The sequence below is a fragment of the Piliocolobus tephrosceles genome, chromosome 4 (assembly GCF_002776525.5).
Source record: "Piliocolobus tephrosceles isolate RC106 chromosome 4, ASM277652v3, whole genome shotgun sequence".
Lineage (NCBI taxonomy): Eukaryota > Metazoa > Chordata > Mammalia > Primates > Cercopithecidae > Piliocolobus > Piliocolobus tephrosceles.
In genome coordinates, this window is record NC_045437.1 from 57,705,327 (window position 1) to 57,727,313 (window position 21,987).

Below are 21,987 nucleotides of genomic sequence, written 5' to 3' on the forward strand. Positions count from 1 at the left end.
CATCTCTACTAAAAGTACAAAAAATTATCCGGGCATGGTGGCAGGTGTCTGTAGTCCCAGCTACTCGGGAGGCTGAGGCAGGAGAATGTCATGAACCCAGGAGATGGAGCTTGCAGTGAGCCGAGATTGTGCCGCTGCACTTCAGCCTGGGCAACAGAGCGAGATTCCGTCTCAAAAATAAATAAATAGGAACCATTTGTTTCTGTTGGCATTCTTGCTGGGAATGTACAGTTTTCTTCTGAACTGATCTACTGCTGTAGCGGGGAAATAGTTAGCTGAAGGGCCTCACAAAATGGCAGCTTATGGACAGCCAGGGAATCTTCTTATGGCTAGCTACAATTGCTCACACATCTGGAAGATCACCTAAACCACACCCAGTGGTCATCATTTCTCTGCTGGATACCATGATGTATGCCTTCAGATGATAAAGAAGAAAAACAGTGCAACTAGGTAACTTTATATATATTAACTGAATAAAAAGTTTACTCACTGACTTACACCATTTTAAGTAAGAGGCTGAAGCTTCACAAATGTGATCAATTCAAAGTTGAATAATACAAATATGTATAACTGAAGGTTAGGGGTAGGGGGTCGGGGAAAAGGGAGCCCTTGTAGACGGCTAGAGGAGCCTTGGAGAAGTCAAAGTAAAAGAGTGAATATGTTCACGTGTCTGTAACTGACAAGTTAAATCCTACCATGAGGCACCTGGGAAAGCTTCTGTTCCAGAGTTTACCTACCGACTTCAGTAGCACATGTTACCAGCCACCTCACCATCTCCCGCCGTCGCCAATTTAAGGTTGACAGTGTCATTCGCATAACCTATAAAAGCAGGATAACAAAATGTTTTGGAAAATTATCCTCAGTCAATGAAAAAAAAAAGAGGATAAGCTATAAGGTATATAAGGCATACCTACTGTCTACCACCAGGAAGATGAAAGCATAATTTAGAGCAAAGCTCTACATATGAATTTGGATTTGTCCATGGCTACCCCAGGTGGCCTTGCCGCAGCCACATTCTCCTCCTGGCAAGAGGCCCACATTCTCCTCCTGGTGGGCCCACTGACCAGATGTGGCATCTGAACCAGTTACTCTATCCCTCATCTGCAAAATCAGAGGGCTGGACTGGAGCATTAACATAGCCCATGCCCTTTTTCCCTCCCCATATTTAACATTCCATAGTTCAATTTCTGAGGCTCCTGTGAATTCATTCTAACCAGGAACTCTCAGTGGGGAAAGAGGTATTTTAAAATAATCATTTTAGTTATTCCTTCAATCTCTGGTTGCTCTTTTCTGGTGACCATGAAGGTAACTCCAGGTTTATGGGGGAAAAAAATCATCCTTGATATCATTAGTGATCTGATTTTGTTTTTCACTGATAAGAAGCCCTTAAATACACATATCCACCTCTTTGTACTTCTTCCATTCTTTAAGATTCAAAATATCCAGGGATGGCCGGGTGCGGTGGCTCACGCTTATAATCCCAGCAATTTGGGAGGCCAAGGCGGGCGGATCACAAGGTCAGGAGTTCGAGACCAGCCTGGCCAATATGGTGAAACCCCATCTCTACTAAAAATGCAAAAATTAGCTAGGTGTGGTGGTGCGTGCCTGCAGCCCCAGCTACTCAGGAGGCTGAGGTAGAAGAATTGCTTGAACCCAGGAGGCAGAAGTTGCAGTGAGCTGAGATTACACCCCTACACTCCAGCCTGGTGACAGCGTGAGACTCCATCAAAAAAAAAAAAAAAAAAAAAAAAAAAAAACCCCACACACGCACACAAATATCCAGGGACATCATATCCCCAAAGGCCCTCTTGGATTCCTTCCTAGGTTCCAGAAATACTCACAAAGAGCCTGTGAGATTCCTTCTTAGGTTCTAGAAAGCATGAGGCAAGGAATAAGCTCTCATGCATATCCTATTTACCAAGAATTCCAAATAACGAGAAAGCTCATGCTAATGATTCTTTCTGCATCACATCTTTAAGATGAGGCAAATGGTGACAAAAATTAGCCAAATAACAAGAATTAAAAAAAAAAAAAAACAAAACAAAAAAAAAAAAAAACAAACTGCTGAACCATCACTGTATAGCTTAAAAGCAATCTTCTATACCTTTTGCTTGTACAGTACTCTATGTTACAGTGGTAGGTACATTTTCCTGTGATCCTATTATTTAAGCATTATTAGTAAGGGAGAATCCACAGCTAAAAAACCAGATTAAATATCCAATCAGGGGATCATACTCCCCAAACTTTAGGTAACTGAGGTATAACAATTTTGTTCACTGCTTTTTAATGGGAAGAAAGCAAATGTTAATAGAGATTCCATGAGAAAGATAGAAACAAACTTTTTAGTTCCTGGTTTATACAGTGATCTGTTCAGAAACTATGAGGAAGCAAACATCTATCTGCTTGACTAACTCAAAACGTTCTTGGTATTCTGTTCTGCTGAAATCTAAAACTGGACTCTGGCCCAATCACTCCTCCTTTACTTATTTTTCTCAGAGTTATTAAAAGGAGCTAGAACTGCCCACCTATTATGAAAATGCAAACATCAATAAAAATTTTTACTTCCTCTAAAAATTTGTCCCTAACAACTGAATCTTCATTATACGTGCTAGCTTTATTTAAGTCTCTTGTTAGCAATAATTCTTCTCCTTTCATTCAAAGGAGAAACCGTGCTGTTAAGGCTGCAATTCAGAAAATGATTTTCTTAATTGAAAGATACAACTTAGGCTTCTAAATGTACAGTCCCTGCACCTTACATAGCAGTCTGGTTCAGCTGGGAGTGACCACGTCTCTGAAATACAGTTCTCTCCTGAAGTCTAACAGATTTGTACTCCAAAGAGTCATTTGCACTCAAAAATCCAATCAAACAAAAACAACCCTAAGAGGTGCCTTTATTTAGCAGTCTTTGATGTCCCAGGAAAGACTACCAGTCATGTACCTGCAGGCCCAGCTCCAGAGACACTTTCAAAAGAGTGATGTCTGGCAAACTGTCCATGAGAGTTGCTATTTTAAATGCATCTTGGGCAAGCTTGAAGATGTGTGATGAGGAGTGAATGTTTTTCTGGATGGATTCTAATACTGTTTCCAGCCTCCGAACATCGCCTGCAATGAACAAGGGAAAACCAAACCAAACCAAATCAAAGCAAGACAAACAAACAAACAAACAAAAACCATACAACCATACACACACACAAACGGGGAAAAAAAGAAACAAAACAAAACATAAAGCACAAGTTATTTACCTAACATGTTCCCAGATGGCACACAACTAGGGCTCCCATAATTACTGCAATGTCTGTGAATCTCGGCTTCACAGAAAAAGATATACCGAGACACGCCCTCAATGACTCAAAGCACAGATGAACCAGAACCAACGTGAGACAGCAAACAGCTCTCCTAGTTCCTTCTCATGTATTTTTGGTGAATATTTCAGGAAGAAAAAAAATGTAACCCAACTTTTAAATCTGCTTCTGAATTTCAACCATTTATATTTTCTTGGCATAGTAACTAACCTGAGCTCTGCTGGCAGCAAGTTAATGATGCAGGTAAATGAGGAAAATGCCACCTGTTTTGCCTTAAAAGCTAACATCTAAAGAAAAAGATTCCTTCAACCTATCTGACATTAACACCACTACTGACAATCTCATAGAAAACAAGACTTAAAAAAAATAAACAGGCAAACGAATGAAACAATTATGAGGCCTCAGGACAGTACAGTACCTTTGGCTGCAGTTAGCATGGTGGATGCCAGCTCACACTGCTGGGACTCAATGTGGCTTAGAGTGAACCAGCGAGGGTAGCGGTTGGGAACAACTGATGCAATGTGGTGTGGGCGGGTGAGGTCTCCTGATGGAGCAGTAGATTCCAATACTAGTAACCTATAATGAGAAGACAAGGAAGGTGGCCCCTAGTTATTTCTTGTCCATTTCTTTGGCCAGAAAGACTGGTCAGCAGAAGCCAGAGGAGTGGGTGGATGGTCAGGCCTCTAGTTCAGGAAGGGCTGGTACAGCTATACTCTGCTGTGTGGATGCAAAATATCTAGATTTTTTTGACTATTAATTGTTTGCTATTAATAACTGTTCATCACCCAAACCTTGTTAATAGTTCATCACCCAAACCTAAGAGATTTTCTTTCTTCAGCACCATTCGGAAAAGTACAATATTCAAAGAAATTAAGATATGCAAACACTGAAGAACTTTTAAACACAGGTCTTGATGTTTACCTACAAATTCTGAATTGTATGACTCAAAAAATAAAGCAACAGAAACTGGTAGTGAAATGGATATTTAAGACTGAGATCACAGTCAGGAAGCAGTGAATACTTAAGATGAGTAAGCTTAACCTATTTAAACATAAAACAAAAAGGGAAGTAAAACGAAAATTACCTCCTTTCCATCCATTTATACTTTCTGCACAATTAGTTTCTTATGACTCCAGGAATTTGACATTAGACTATGTTCTACCAACCATATTAGAGAAGATAAATGCCACCTAACTGTCTGTCCATTGACAGTTTTGCATAAATTCAGAGTGATTTCTGATTTTTTGTTAAGAATATACTGTCATGACGAAACCCTGTTTCTATAAAAAATAAATTAGTTGGGTTTGGTGGCATGCACCTGTAATCCCAGCTACTTGGGAGGCTGAGATGGGAGGATCAACAGCCTGGGAGCCACGATTACACCACTGCACTCTCGCCTGGGCAACAGAAAAATAACCCTGTCTCAAAACAAATAAAAAAAATATGCTGATGAAAAAATTTCTAACAACAAAGCACATATTTAGTAATCTCTTCTAAAAGCACCAAAAAGATTAGTAGAGTACCTAAAACTGAAATAATTTATTTATAACCATCAAAATGCTGGCCTTCATTCAAGTACACCAGTGTTAAGAACTATGAAATAAGGTAAGAGCTGGAGACCAAGGAGAGTCAGCTGGGTCTGGGAGTGATGCTGGCCTCAAGGCCCCACCCAAGAGCAATTATTGTCTGGTAAGCCAAATGGCTCATTCTCTTCTCCTTTTATCTAGGAACAAAAAGATGTTAGTGGTAGAGAAGGTGGCAAGATAGGCAGTTAAGTAGTAAGAATATTGGCAGGGTTGCTATTTAGCTTTTGTTTAAAACTCAGGAATATCCTCGTATTCACAGGCAGGTCTTGCCAGACTTACTGTAGGAGAAACTAACCAACATCCCTGGGAAGATGAGAAAATGAGAGCTGAAGATGACCTTCCTCAGCCTTCCCCTTTCAGAAGGACTAAGAAGCAAGTGAGCTACATCTCTCTTTTCCTTCCTGTTCCCTGGACCACCTTGCAATACCTGGTGGGGTACATTACCTGCCTTCCATGGCAGACCTTTGGCAGGACAGTAGTGGCAGATAGAAGAGAGAAACTGGAAAAAAATTCCCCTGTACCCTGCTAGTATTCCCCATGAAGAAATTGCCTTGGCAGCAACCAAGGACAAATATAAATGAGTTTGTGAGTGTTAGAAAAGCAAGCCTTTCTGCCTGACACATACCATTACATAAGCCAGAACCACACAGAAACTTTATGCTATTTTACCCTTAAACTTTGCCAGGGGTAGTAGCAACAGCATCTGGTGGCATCATAACATTAACATCGTCCCTTTAAAACAAGATTAGAATTCCTAAGATTTGAGTAAGTATAGAGCTGAGCATATGTCTTCATAAGACAGCTTCCATTTCAGCTTCCAAAAATGAAAATAGGAACTCACTTATTATAAAATCGTGCTCTAAAACATAAACCAAGTGGTATAATGTAATTTGGTGGGGGACTTCTGTTGATGTTTGTTATTGACTTATTTTTTGGTATTTTAAAAATAGAAAAAAGAATACTTAGGAAGATTCTCTAGCAAGTTAGTAAGATTCCATATTGCCAAGGAAAGCATGTGAAATTACAGGATGTCAGCCTTAAAACACACTGACACATAGGTATACACAGAGACACATACACACATCCTTATCACTGCATAAAAAAAGAGGCATCCTGATAGATATGAGCTACACTCAATACTTTCAGAACAGAGTGACTTTGGGGACACTGGTAATTTATAGGTAAGGGTTTGTTTTAGAATCTACTTCACTGATTACAGACATAGAATCTTTGATGACAAGCTTCTTGAGATCAAACTATTAATCAGCACACACAAGCTTTTAGGTCTATAACATGGCTTGTCCTTAGGTGATTATAAGGTTGTCTAATCTGTACTTTCCCTTAGAAGCATAGGAGTGTTTTATTAATTTTTTTAAAGGAAAAAGAAAATGCTGATGTTTTAAGAAAGATGGATGTTCCTTTTAGGTCCTTAAAATTTAAAGGTCATATGTAAGATTAAAATATAATCTTGAACTCATTAAAATATTCACCTTGAACAAATGTGATAAAAATAATTATTAGGTGAAATAACTTTTAGAAGAATGTAGAAATAAAAAGGTGGGTGGTAGAGAACAACATATTCCAATTGTTATTGCTGAAAAGGAGGGACCGATGAGATGGAAGCAGTCAGAAGAGAGGCAGGCAGAGCCTGGAGGACACCGAATAGTGACTCCTTCACTGCTAAATGCACGTCCCACCTTCTCTCAGTCCCCTGTGATTACAGATGTGCCTTGGTAATACAGGGAGTTGCTTTCCTGCACTACTGATGGAATGTGGAATTACGGCAGGTGTGAAGATCTCCTTCAATTATATTCAATCAAGTATATTTATTATTTATGACGGTTTCAAAAATCAATTTTTTTCAAAACAATTAATTATTTATGAAGGTTTCAACTGTTGCTGTTTTGTGATTAAACTTGGCCTGAATTGTGCTTCAAGAAAAAGTAGGAAAAAGCCACGGTGTCCTTGAGTCTGATAGCAGCAAGGATAATTCTTCCCTTACTTTAAACAGAAGCAAAACAAGCCAACAAGTAAATCACCTCGACAACAATCCAGAAAGCATAAATAAATAGTTTCTTTAGCTTCTCTGCTGTCTATAAGAAACATGAAGGAGTAAGTCAGTTAACAGCCATGCTTCCCAGTGGGAATGTGGCCTGCCTCTGCCCAGCTGGGCTGTGAATACGTACCGCATTGCTCTCAGTGCAATTTTGTATGCCAGTTCAGCATCGTGAGGTAGGAGAGAGGTGAAGAGATACTTGGCAAATGTGTGCATTGGAACGCTCTCCCGATGGATTATTTCGCCTAAACCACTATATGGTCCGGCTGTGGGAAGAGAGCATATACATTTTACATTCCTAAAAAATGAACTATAACTTCTTGTAAAGCATATTTTTAAAATGTCACATAAAGTTACAACATATACAAACTAATCTAGTTACGAATTTCATGTAAATGGCATAGAAAGGAATACAATTCTTAATCAAAAAAGATTCTTCAGGGTATAGTATCCCTTACAGATTTCACCTCTTAAACAAACCCCTAACTGTCCCACAGCTAAATGAAAAACCCAGAACTCAGGGGCACAGAGCATTCACAATACAAGTGCCTCAGGGAAAGGAACCCTCTGTAGCATAAAACCTCGCTGCATTTGAGCAACATCCTCTCTCAATGTGTGGCATCGGAGCATCTTGATTTGCAAATGCACAGATGATGCCACAGCCTAACTACGGAACCTACCCCTGGACCCAAGAAGGGTTATGGGCACAAATATGCCACGTTTCCAGAAAATGGTGCTCTGTTCAGGGGTGAGAGGTGTGGGAAGATTCTGAACCACAACTCTCTAACTATACACATTGTTGCCTCTAATGAGTAGTAACAGGTATTAATTCCTAGAAAGCGATTGTTAATAAAAAGAATAGTTACCCATTTGATACACGCTATAGGCACAAGAAAAAAAAATAAAGTAACTGGAAATCTACTACTCTTTAGGCTCCCGAAAGCCAATTTTAAAAGCAAAATTACACTTAGGCTGTCAAAGTTCATTTCTTAGTAAATTCTGACAGGCATGGTGGCAGAGCTGACTTCCCCTGTGTGCTCCTTGAATGCTGCTTTGAGAAGGGCAACACAGACTTTTAAAATAAATTCTGAAAGGAAACCACAGTGGTTAGTTCAACCACTTTGCACTAAGGTACTCTGAGGTTTAGTTACTGTAAAGTGTTTAATCAATTAGTTTCCATGTCACCTTTGGGTAACATCTGTTTCATGATTTCTAGAATTATGAACCATGACACCACTGCTCAGAGGACATGCTATATTTGTTTTCCGTGAGAAAAATCAGTGTGGTGAAGAGTTTAGAATGCAAGAAATGCACTTCAGAAGAAAAAAATGGTAAAAGCAGTTCCTGAACTGGTGTTTGGTTATGAGCACATTATATTCCAGATCATTTTAATGGAGGTTATTTTTTAATTCAGTTCAGTTTTTTGTATTTTTGAATTATTCATTGCTTAAGTACTTTAAAAATCATACAAATTTTTTCACCTAAACTAACATCTAATCTAAATCTCTAATTTTTCCAAATCCATTAATCTTTAATTTTAAATGTTTTAGTGATTTGATATTCTTCAAAAGTTCATATAGCATTTTGATTGCACCTTTTGTTCATATAGCAAGGTTACATTATTTAAGTTATTAACTGTTACAGACTAAATATGTATGTCTTCCCAAAATTCACATGTGGAAGCCCCCAGCCCCAATATAATTGTATCTGGAGTTGGGGCCTGCATTAAAGTAAAATGAGGTCATAAGGGTGGGACCCTGATCCAACAGGATTAGTGTCCTTGTAAGAAGAGACACTGGAGAGCTTGATCTCTCCGTGACGTGAAGACACAGAGAAAAGATAGCTGTCTTCAAGCTAGGAAGAGTGTCCTCATCGGAAGCCAAAGATGAGGCTGGCAGCATGATCTCAAACTTCCCAGCCTTCAGAACTGTGAGAAATACATTTCTGTTATTTAAGCCACACAATCTGTGGTATTTTATTATGGCAGCCCAATCTAAGACACTAACTCTATTTTACTTAAGGACTAATTAATAGCAAATCTATAGATTAGCCACAGTCTTCATTTCTCCTCCATTTTCTTTCACTGGTTCCCTTTAAACCACTAAGTTACCTTTTTTTGTACTATTCAGGAGATACAGGATACATAATTAATTTTTTGTTATGATACCACCCAACAAGTAAAACATTTAGTCAGGTATCCAATAATTATTTGTGTATTAATAATTAGTGTAATTTCTGGACTCTAGTGTACTACTGAATAATGACAACTTGACATTTGGCACCAAGTTTCCCCAGAGGTGCTTGTTCAATATGCTAATTTATCTATCCAATATTGTGGCCAGGAGAGATGAATACTAGTAACAATACTGGGTTACTGCTTCCTCTTTCCAGATATCTGGGCCTGCTAACTAATTTGCCTCTGACATTTGCAAAGAGTATAACTGCACGAAGAACTTGGTGCCCTCGTGTAGTCAATTCAGTCATGGAGTTCTCAGTCTTCTAGCATTTACAGTAATGGCCCTGTGGCCTCCCCGCCTTGGACTGCCTCCTGTCCTGCACCTATTCACTTTTTGTGGGCCTTGCAGGGCCAGGAAAGGAGAAGAGGCAGAGATGAGTCAACAGTGCTCCTTCTCAGGCACAGTACTCATAAAAATGTTTGATGGGAGGGATGGACTAATCAAGACTAGGGCAAAGTTCAAAAATATTCATGAAAAATGAACATAGAGACACATTTAGGAAGGTAAATATAAACACCATGCACTATCAACTTTGAAAATCGCAGATCTTCCTTCTAAACTTCAGTAAAAGGGAAATCAAAAGTCAGTCAGTATAGCCAGTGATAGGCAGCATTTAAAAACTGTTTGTGACTAATGACATTGCTTATAGCAAAAGGAATTATATGGGAGAAAACTGAAAGAAAACAGTAATTGAAGAATCAGGATCACTCCTGAAATTTGTCAAGATGGGCTTTTTATCTTTACAGGGAAAAAAACAGGTTCATGAGAGTGCTTCAAAAAATTGCTATTAGGAATTTTTACCAAAATTAAGCACGCTATTAAGAAGGTTTACCTGAAGAGCATTTTCCCTTTAAAATGCATTTCTAAAACATATAGAAGTATAATACGTTTGAAGAAAATGTTTTCTTTTAAGTAGATCTTTTGCTTTGGACAAATAAAAGGGGTGCTGAAAATCTAAATCCTTCCCTATATGTAGTAGTTCTGAACAGAAGATGAATATAACATACTTTATGAGCCTATCAATCACAGAGAATCCCATAATAACACACTAATAACACACGTACTTGAGAGACAGAAGCAATAGTTAGACACTACCTAAATTTGCACAAAAGATTACACTACCACACTAATTACACTTATCTTTTTAGAGGGAAAAAAAATCTGAAAAATAGTGTCAGCCAAAATTTGTTAGGCCCTTTAAAACTTAACCTTATGAGAAGAAGGAAATTAGACCATGCTTCAGAGATTCTATGAAACTTTTTCCTTGATGAATCTGTGCCTAATGAATCCTCTGGAATAACTAGTCGGTGCAGTAGAAATTCACTCCCGCAGCCTTCAGTCCTTTGTTAGCGTGTGCATATGACATATTCAAAACCCAAGTGTCATGTAACTGCCAATAATTTGGAGGAAGGCCAGCCAATTACTGTTTTATTATTTAATTGATCAAGGAAATAGGAACATAGCTGCCAGTAATAACGCCCTAAATATCAAAATTGCATTTATCTCAGGAACAACACAGTCTACATGAAATCGGTCCTTTTCAAGGTTTGAGGCATTAAATGTGGCTATTTTGTAATAGGCTATCATATATAATCACCTAAAGCAAATGATACAAATCTAAACATCCATGCTTTTTTATTCAGTGACACTATTTTTTAGACAGCGAACATGTCTTCGACACCCATGACTATAGCAATCAGGATAACAACCATATTAAATGCATTCAGATAGTACTCTTAACATAAGAAAGATTAGCCCCTAAGTCAACTTGGCTAAATAAGTGGAAAACTTCTGTATCAGACTACCTTCTAATAGGAAGACTGCTTGCTTGCGAAAAATTTTCACCAGTGTGTCATCCAATTCAATTTCCTGAAGCTTAGAAATGAGCTGCTCCTCATTCCGGCAAACTTTCTCTTGTGTGTACAGCCCATCAGGCATGATACGCTGCTGTCCTAGCCCTATCAGGGCTACCTCCACAGCCAGCGTTAAATAGGATTCCCCTTCTTCTAAGAATTTGTGTGCAGGTAGATGCTGGTATTCCAGAGACTTGCACTGTCCCATATTCTCTGCAAAATGCCACAAAAGAAATCAGAGTTCAGAAACTACTTTTGCAGATGATACGATAAGTACAACTATTTATACTTCTCAGTACTAGCAAATGAATTATTGACTAATGCTGAGAAAGCCAGAAAGCATGTTTTTTAGGCTAAAGTGCAGTCTTCCAGTATCTTTTTAAAAATGACCATGAATGATTAAATGTTTATATTTTGGGGGATATAACATTACAAATACTTTTCTGCCTTGAAAATAAATCACCAAAGAAAACTATAAATCTAAGAAAATATGAACTAAGAATACTTAAGAGAAAAACAAAATTTAATTACACAATAGTAAAATTACACGATGACTTGCACTCACCACTTTTTAAATCCTGGCATTCAAAAAGTGTCCATACATATGTAACCCAATTTCAAGGTCCTTTTTATTATCCAAGAGTCATCAGTTATCACACAAAAAAATGATTCTTTGAACATTCTCTTGTCTCCATTAAAGTGCTTCTATTATAAATTATAACAAACTTCAACCATCAAACTCTTAAGGAAAGCGAATTCAGACTCATGCCTTTCACCCTCCTGACAGTGTTTGGGTTACCCACAGTCCATGAAGGCAACTATCACGGGGGAAATTATGAAGGGGCAAGACCTGAGCTCACCTAGCCATGGAAGCAACAAAGAGACATCCTTACTCCCTGCCTTACCTCCACCCACTGCCCTCGGGCAGTCTTTTGCGGCAAGATTCTTAAGTTTCAATGGGCCAAAGTGAAATCTCAAAACACAGCTTTCAAGGAATATGTGATATAAAACAGTTTTAAATGACATTTAATACTCCCCCTTAAAGTAGACTACAATATTTAAGTGACAAGTCACTTTCAAAGCAAAGACAAATTTGAAAAGCACCTAAACTAGATGTTCTAGTTCTACATGCTAAGATGTACATCTTTATTTTATACCTTTATGCTAGGAAGTAGTCATAAATGTGAATAAATTCTTAGATGCAGAATCACTGGTGAGAAGAGAATAAATATTTTTCAGATCCTCGACACATGCTGCCAACTATCAACTCTAAGGATTTTCCCAGTTTTGTAGCAGCCTGCAAAAGCATGAGAGTACCCATTTTCTTGCTCTCTTGCTAACCAAAGGCGCTGTTCACTATATGATTCCATAAAACATAATGTAAAGAAAAACAATGACTACTGCTATTCAGGGTTTAGAAAAAGAAAAGCACACGAGACAAATGTCAATGGCTTTACCTGTAAAATCTGAAAACCCAGAGAGGTTCTCATCATCAATGCGGCAAGCTTCCATAAGGCTACTGAAGAGAGTGCCCACAGGGTCCAGGGGATGTCCAACCCAGCCCTCCAGATTGGTTATCGAGGTTATGCTTTTATGGGGTAGCTCTGTGTAAGAAAAGGGAATTGAGAGATGGGGAAGTAGAAGGGAGATGGAGGGAAAGAAGTGGGGAGAACAGAGGCTTTACCATTTAAAAGCAGCATCCTGATAAATCAGTTCTGAATTCTGTTGGAAATTCCTCTTTAATTAAGACACCAATCAAAGGGTACCATAATCCCCAACTTGTCAACTATTTTGAGTTCTAAAAGTTCATCTGTAAGTCATATAAATGGTATTATATGACTTCCCAGAAATGAATTCCCAGGACAGCTCCCAAACATCTATTTAATTCATATGTCTAGGTTACCGAGTTAACATTATTACTTACACTATTAAATTATGTCGTATAGGGAAAAACGAATTCCAAATTTTCTTCTGAGAAGTTAGGAACAACTCCCCTACTTCCCTAGGAGGGGGCATGAGAGAGGCCTAAGAAGTCCCATTGGAATTATCAGTTGGTAACTCTACCACAATATGCAGAAGAGACCTCTCGAAATCAGTGTTAACTGGGTCATCTAAATTGAGGACTTGAAGGCAGCTGTAGCTTGGGTTAGACTTGTATTCCCACATGAATATCCTTAAATTACCCCCATCACCCTATGAAAGTCTTCCCTAGTGTGAATCTGTAAGCCATTTAAGAGACAACCTTTGCCATAAAGGGGAATGATAACAGACGATTATATATAATTTGAATGAAATAAATCCTTTTCATTTTCTTCACAGAATATTAACACTTTCAAGTTAAACTGCAGAATGCTGAGGAAAAAAAAGCTATGTTTAAGATATATTCCATTGTTGTAAATAATGCTATATTTTACATCCAAGTGTTTACTAAAGTAATAAATAATAGTAGCTCCTTCTTTTCTCATTTCTGAGATGGAGTTTCACTCTTGTTGCCCTGTCTAGAGTGCAATGGCGCGATCTCGGCTCACTGCAACCTCTGCCTCCTGGGTTCAAGAGATTTTCCTGCCTCAGCCCCAAGTAGCTGGGATTTACAGGCAAGGGCCATCATGCCTGGCTAATTTTAGCAGCTCCTTCTTAAAGGAAAACATAATAAAATTTACATACAATATAAAATGTACAAGAAAAATATTGCCATGTAAATATCTGAAGAGTCATTTCATAAATCCAACATTCCTTCACAAGTCTTCTGGTTTTAAGCAATCAACCACCAGTACATAAAAATGAAAAACAGGCTGGTGTGGTGGCTCACGCCTGTAATCCCAGCACTCTGGGAGGCTGAGGCGGGCGGATCACCTGAGGTCAGGAGTTCGTGACCAGCCTGGCCAAGATGGTGACACTCCGTCGCTACTAAAAATATAAAAATTAGCTGGCCGTGGTGGCGGGTGCCTGTAACCCCAGCTACTCAGGAGGCTGTGGCACGAGAATCGCTTGAACCCAGGAGGCGGAGGCTGCAGTAAGCCATGACTGTGCCACTGCACTCCAGCCTGGGGGACAGGGCGAGACTCCATCTCAAAAAAAAAAAAAAAAAAAAAAAGAGGAAGAACGGCTTGGCACAATGTATTGAAATTTAAGTTGATTCCTAGATGCCTTGAAAAAGTCCTTCCCTTCAGTTTCTGTCGCTGGCTTTCATAAACATGATTAGTAGGAAAAAAGGAACATGAGCACTACTCCTGGAAACAACCAAATAAATATTTGCTTAAATATATATATATATATGGATGGGACTAAGGGAAATGCTGGCTTATATAAACAAATATATTGTCAAGTGATGGAAACTGAGGAAATATGAGGAATCAAAAATAAATCAAATAAATATTTTTTTTCAGAATCGATAAGCTAACAACATATCATGCCAAATAGTTTTGGAAATGTATAAGATATTCCATTTACTAATCTTGGCCCATAACAAGTAACTATTATGGTACTTCAGACTTGTAACAGCTATGAAAAGCCTATTTTTTAAATATGGAAAAACAATTACCAAAAATAAAAGTTGGGAAAGACACAGGTATAGATATGTAATCCTAGTAATACTCAAGAATGGTTGGGAATAAAAGTTTTCATAGCTTGCAAGGTAAAAGACAAATGAGTCTAAGAATGGCCTAGACCTAAAGGTTACAGAATTATCTCAAAGACCATCAAAGGAGTCTAAGTTAACATACTCTGTAACTTACCCAAATGTAAGTTTAGGAACATTAGTTAGGAATTAGTATTTTTACACTTTCCTATTTTATTACATTTTAAACAAATTTTAAAAATCAACATTTATTCATAAAATGTATAATATGATTTTTTTAAAAAATCAGATGATCATCATGAACTGGCTTTTTGCACAGTGTAACAAGTGTTGCACTCTTTGTTTGAATATTATCCTTTATGCTATTCAGAAATAAATTCCTTTCACCATAGGCTGTGTATGTGTTGGAGGAAGGATTTCAGAAAAATTTTCCAAAGTACCTAGCAATGTATTTTGCACACACCAGTGATGATATGAAGAACATGGTGAACTGGACAAAGTCATGACTATTGGAGCTCTCACATTCTAATCCCATCTGAGCTTCCCCTTTCTTTGGTTCAAATGTAACTTTTGACTTTTTTTCACTGTAGAGTGATGGTGTTAAATTTACATTCATAATACTTTCAATATAGAGTGTGTTAAAGTGCAAGTGTCTGTTAAAAGTTACAACAGACACTTGCTCCAAACTCTAGCCTTTTAATAATTTTTAGTTGTACTCTAGTATGTGTATAATCACCCAAGCATTAAAAACAAAAATATAACCAAAACAACAACAAAAACAAAAACCCAGCAACTAAAACTATGCCTCTTAATGAAAAATAAAATCACAGAGTGTAAACAAACCTGCTAAAGAAACATAAAAATAAAATTTATACCTATGGAAGGAATAAGATGTGCACGGATTAATCAGAAAAAGCATATACATTTATTTATCTGATCAGGGTCTTATGCATGTAATTCAACCCTTTGCAATTATTATTACTCAGTAATGATTACTCAAAATTTCAAAGATTAATAAACTGAGACAGAGAAGTTAAATGTGTTCTTTCAGCTGACAGCTCATCAAATGTCATTTACAGAACTTGAAAAATCCAGTTCTGTTCTGGTCACTTTAAGTAAATATAATAACATGTCCTGATGTACAAATTATTACAGGTAAAAAGTTTTAGAATGCTTACACATTGTGCCAAGCTTTGTTTTAAGTGCTTTACAGAAATTAACTTGGTTTAATCTTCTCAACAACTCTAAGAGATAGGCCCTCTAACTGAGCCTCATTCCACAGAAGAGAATTCAAAATCACAGAGATATCAACTGATTGCCTAAGACACACACTTGGGACATTAGGATTGCTGGGATTCAGGCATAGGCTGTGTCCTTACTGTAAGAATTAAAATGCACTTCCACAAAATAAGGTATTAGCTAACATGCATTTTAAATAATTTAGACATACTAAATAGTTACTAAAACGATAAAGAAAATTCTCCCCCTTAAAAAATTAGCCTGAGAGATTCTTTAAAACAATCTTTGCTTACAACATTCAACCAAGAAAAAAAAATGCCCCAAATTTCTCACAGATCAGCCATTAAATATTTTTAAATGAATGGTGAGTAAAGCCATCATCTATGGTTCTAGTTCTAAAAGCCATCTCTCCCAGAACACAAAACCTAGTAATGTCATCACCAAGAATCCCATTCTAATGGAAACAAACTCCTTCACATTCACCTTTTTTTTGGGTTCGGAACATTTCCAACTGTTTCTGCTGCTGTCGTCTTAATGTATTAACAATAGCTATTGCTAGTCTCAGTGCTTCTCTGGGGTACCCATGAGAACGTAATGCATCCACTCTTGCACAGGCTGTAGGAACATGTTCTAAAACAGAAAGTCAAGGGGGTAAAGTTGCCACTGTCAGATATATCCATAAAAAAAAAATTTAATAGTAAGATGTTTCTCCCAAAATACTATTAAAAAGACACAAGAAACCATTTCTGAACTTGGATTTGAATGAAAAACTCAGCTCCTATTGCCAAGCATTCATCCATCTCCCATTGAATCCTTCAATTCTCCACCTCCCACTCCAGTAATGCTATAGAAACTAAACAAAGAAGTAAGTCATGGAAATGTCTTTCCGGTTTGGTCACTTACCATGCCAGAGGGGCCACCCGCGGGAGTCGAAGAGGGAGCTTTCAGTGTCGTCATGGTAACAGTAGTTGGTGTATAGGTCACTGTTGATAATGTGCTGCAAGTGGCTATCCTGCCAGTGGAGATCACATGCCTCGATGGCTCGGGTGAACACTGTCCGATGTGGCCTGTTCGATGAATCTGTTTTTTCCACAATTCAGAAAGCCGTGTCAGCTATTATTCACATGTGAATAAATCAGTCATACCATTCTGTGGCCAGATGTTCATGAACACACCCACACACATTGTCCTGCACCCCCTAAGCAGAAGGGTGAAGGGTGAATACTCTCACATCCTAAGTACTAAGAGGCAGGTCAGCCCAAGAGCCACCATTCACTCACTTGTTTATCAAACACAAACATTCTGCAGCCATTAAAGCTAAGGTTAAAGGCGTCCTGCAAAAAGAATTGTCAAGTCTAGTTTCCATGCCAAATACACTCAAAGGAGGCACTCGGCACAAAAATCACATGAAAACTCACTGCTCCCCACTTCTGAGGTGCTGTGGTGGGCTGCCCTGATGGGATCAACAGCTCTCACAAACACTATGCAAGAGATGCGACACCAGCCATGGAACCTTTCAGGATTATGCAGTCAGCCTTTAAAGATATGCATAAGGGTTGTGCTTTTGGTTGTATTTTTTAACTATATTGTGCGGTTTTGCACAATTAAAACTATTATGCTTCTTGGGATATAATGCTTAAATACCACTTTATATCCCGAAGGGCATAAATGCATATATTTAACATTTCACAAAGCCACACAACATAGCTACAAAACAAACCAGCGCACTTACCTTGCCCCTACAGGCTGCCTCCTGACTCCTGGGCAGGTTCCATGACTGGTGTGATGTCCCCAGCATAGTGTATGCCGGGGCATCACAAAAGAGCAGAGCCATACACTCCGAAGAGGGTTCAAGTTTCAGGACCTGACGGAGAAAAGAAATGTTTGGGGAATAAAGGATATTCTCACCCCAACTCCTGGGATTATTCAATTCCTAAGGATCATATGGTTCAAATTCTACCTGCACACCCACCCCTTGGGTTCCCACTCTAAACTTACCTTCAACTGTGGCACAAACTTTAGCAATCCTCAGCTGGAAATCAGGTTAACAAACTATTTCTATTTATGTGTACTTAACCTAGTTCAAGTATAACCCCTCATTGTTCTGAGACTTAATTAAATGAGAAGCAAAATCTGGAGCTTCCTTCTTAATTGGTAAGATTTCATTTTCCTGTCAACTGGACCTTTGGCTGAGCACAGACATAAGGGAAAACACAAAAATCAAAGGGCAACTGAATTGAGAAGAGATTGGAGAACTCATCTACGCCAACCCCTTTACTCTGCTGATGGAACTGAAAAGCAAGGGAAGTAAAGTGACTTGCCAAGGTCACACCGTCAGGCAGTGACAGTGGAGACCAAAATACAGATATCCTTATTGCAAATTCAGCTAATTCAGCTGGTTTGGAAAGGCTTTTGACAGGTCTTTAACAAAGAGACATTACTTCAGTTTGGTCTCAGGTCAACTTAGCTATCTGTACCTGAATGGTAGACATATCAAAATGCATGTGTGATAGATCATTTGAGAGGCAGAAATAATGATGATCTGTTATGGCTCCCACCCAGACTCCTCACTAGAGGTGGATGGATAGAGAAACTGCAAGGGAGAAGGCAAAGCCCTACATTTAAGGACGTTTTGAATCTATTGGGGCTTTCTGCTGAGCAGAATAAATACACCCATACCCAGCAAGAAATTGGTTCCATGACCTCTCACAGTCAATTGATCAAATGTTTCAAAGTCCAAACCTCACATAAGTGTTTTTTAGCCTCATGTAAGTATCTTTTGTCATTTCATTTATTTTGTTAAGCTGAAATCATAGAAACAAAATTTAAAACTAAAACGAGACTTTAAAAGAGCAACTTAGTATTATGCACGTATTAAAAGAGTGAGTTAGAGGTCTGCCTATTGATTTGGCTCAAATAGCAAGCTGTTAACATGATTCCATTTTTATACAATATTAATAAATACCTGAACCTTTCACATGTTTATATGTGACTGTATAAGCATAGAGAAATGTAGAGTACACACACTAGGCTTTTAACATGGTTAGCGCTAATAAAATCGATGACAACAAAAGAGGCTAAATACTCATGAAATGAAATTTAAATGAAAAGTCCTGTAATAATATGGGAAACACATAAAATTAAGTATGTAGCTAGATATAAAGATATACAATTAAAAATCTGCTTTGACTAGGTATCAAAATTAGTCAACTTTTAAAATCTTGAATGTCTGTGGTTATTCAATTTTGCAGTAAGATTGAAAAAAGAAATAATTATCTTGATCAATTTTTTAAATGACAAATACATACATTTGTAAGAATTTTTAATAAAGTATACAAAATAGTAATATGTGCTGATTAAGGAGAACTTGGGAAATTAAGAAAAGTAAAAAGGAGACAGTCTTAGTTCTTTTACTAAAAAAATTATAAAATTGACTATCATTTTGGTATATTAAAAAAATTATTCTCTTTCAAAGGGTATAATTTGCAATGTTGTTATTCATTAACTCTAATAAATTACCTCAGCAGAGGCAGAGCCTGGATAAGCCCGACATTCACTCTAATGTGTAAACACAAGAAATTCTGCTCACGGCCTATACTGTGTGCACACTCAGTCCAGCTGCAATGGCACAGCTGCTGGACTCTATTGGCCACCACAAGCTCTCCCCTGGGGAGCCAGCTCAGCTATACAGCGAAGGCACTACAGGTATGAACACCAAACCTCCCTGCAGGCATGTCTCTTCTGACAGCCCCTCAGAAGGATGGGCGTATTCTGCTAAAAGTAGGTATCCTGGTGCCTTTAGGGCCAACAGATATAAACACTGCCCTTAGAAACAAGGTCCCGACTTTGTATCACCTAGGTCAAACCGTAAGTGAAATGAACTTTTGAAGTCTGGAGGCTGGACCACTTCTTACCAGCTTTCTAAGGCCATGAAATATTCATGCTTAATCAAGGGTAACAGAATAAATGGAACGTAAAAAGTAAAATGTAAAATGTTTGAGTAGCAGTCCCCAAAAGCAGTGGGGAATAAAACATAGTATAAATAGAAGGGGATTAAGGATATTACCTATGTAGATGTAGGCATACCCTTTCCTAGCAATGGAAGAGAATAAATGTTGAACAACTAAACTTAAAAATTCTGAGCACCTGGAAAAAAACTGGGGTTATGTGGGATACATTTATTTTCTTTGAAGTTATTAAAGACAATCATCATGGGCAATAAAGATATGACAGACTTCAAATACTGAATTCCCATGGCAAATCTTTCCAGACAAGGCAGAGTCAGACAATTGTCTTTCTCAAGTCCTAAAACTTCTTTTTGATTGGAAAAGTCCCTATGGGGTAATATGTATCATTTTCTTTCTTTGCAGAGACTAAAAACACTATACTAACATCACATTCAAACTCAGCACATTGTTCCAGTTATTTCTAGTAGTACAAATTCTGCATGTGGCTAGTACATAGAGAATGTAGTCTTGATTCTGAATCCTAATGCTATCTAATTCCCACCTTGCTTCTATCGTGACTTTCAAATCTTTCAATTTTCTCACAAAAAATGCACTGAATCATGCAAAAATAGTGTCATGAATTACTTAATAAAATTTCTATTTGCAAAGCTAATTACTTAAGAATTTCATTTTGAAAGGGAAGAGAACATTCTGCAGCAGGTAGAAGGGAAAAATGGGGCCAAGGAACGAAGTTTTTTAAAGATGGGAGAGACTTGGGTTGAATACATAGGTACAATAGAGAGGGAGAAACTAAAAAAAAAAACGGGACAGAAATGAGAGACAGAGGTTCTTTTGGAAATGTCTGGGAGCATTTCTTGGTTGTCCCAAAACTTGGAGGGCACTATTAGCCTACAGCAGGTGGGGACAACTACGCTAGACAACTCCTCACAATAAAGAAATTTCCCAGTAAAATGTCAACAGCATTCTATGTCCTTCAATCAAGTCACAAAATATTTCCTTACTACATTTGAAAACTAAGAATTTTTAAGGGACTAAATTATACAGTAGATCAAACATGGATTGACCAACAAAGATAAAAACATATAGCTCCTCAAGCCTCTTGATAGTTTGTTTTAAAAGTAATATATTAACCATCCTACTCCATGTTCTCTTTAAATTAGAAAAGAATGTCCATAATAAATCACTGATAGGCCATTTTAACATACTAATATATAAAATAAGTATTAATCCATATTCTGAGAATATAACAAAAGTATACAAATATTTCAGTTAAATTTAAAATATACACACAGACACACATACACTCACAGTCAACACATATTAAGTACTGGAGTTGTAAGTTCTTAAGCTGGTAAAATCATTTTCCCATATACATTGTAAGTTACTATTATAAGCACATACGGATAATTAAGTAGCTACAAACTGAGCAGAACATTATGGTGGACTAACCTTGGTTGGCATTTGCACCCTGAGGCAGAGCATTGGTTAAGTTGGGTAATTCACTGCCATGATTTCCGTCTTCCCACGGACAGACATCAACACTGTTCCATTTCTTCAGTTGTTTTAGCCAACTGGCCTTTTGCTCCAACTTGCAGTGGGGGTTTAAAACTATACACATCCACAGAGCACCTAATTTAAAGGAGGAAAGGAAAGTAAAATTTTTAAAAATTATAAAAATATCCAATGTTATCAAGTAAATTGTTTAAATTTATTAAAATTTAAAAATGTAATTTATATTATACTTAAAATTTTAAATTATTTAAATTATCAAGTTAATTATAAACAATTTCAAAATAGACCCAAGTCGGTCATTTTTATAACTCAATTCTCCTTAATGTAAGCCACAAATCCCACAGAGAGTTTAAGGAAAGGAGGACAGCAGATCCAAGGTTTGACCCAAAGATCCAAATACTCTTACATAATAAAATATACTTCATATTTCACAAATGCCAATAGTAATCAACTTCTTACTTGTATGACATTTTAGATAAAAATGCCAATAACATATACAATCTCAGGGTCCAATTTACAGACTCTATACATGGATACTGCAATATATCACTCCAAATGGTTCTGCACAAAAATTGGATTTACTTTCTAAAATTACTTTTTATAATAAAATCATTAAGGCATATAGTAGACACAAATAACTTCCTGTTCTCCTTATAA

General features: G+C 37.5%; 1 protein-coding gene across 1 annotated transcript in view; it reads right to left on the bottom strand.

Moving 5' to 3' along the window:
• The window catches only part of ZSWIM6 (zinc finger SWIM-type containing 6), a 223,554-nt gene that overhangs the window by 3,778 nt on the left and 197,789 nt on the right, over positions 1-21,987 (bottom strand). The window contains exons 6-14 of the mRNA XM_031935423.1: positions 21,268-21,447; positions 16,754-16,930; positions 16,334-16,480; positions 12,492-12,638; positions 10,987-11,247; positions 7,075-7,210; positions 3,721-3,878; positions 2,939-3,102; positions 738-819 (exon numbers count right to left, since the gene is read on the bottom strand). Of these exons, the coding sequence (XP_031791283.1) occupies positions 738-819; positions 2,939-3,102; positions 3,721-3,878; positions 7,075-7,210; positions 10,987-11,247; positions 12,492-12,638; positions 16,334-16,480; positions 16,754-16,930; positions 21,268-21,447 (1,452 nt within the window). The remainder of the gene's footprint in view (positions 1-737; positions 820-2,938; positions 3,103-3,720; positions 3,879-7,074; positions 7,211-10,986; positions 11,248-12,491; positions 12,639-16,333; positions 16,481-16,753; positions 16,931-21,267; positions 21,448-21,987) is intronic.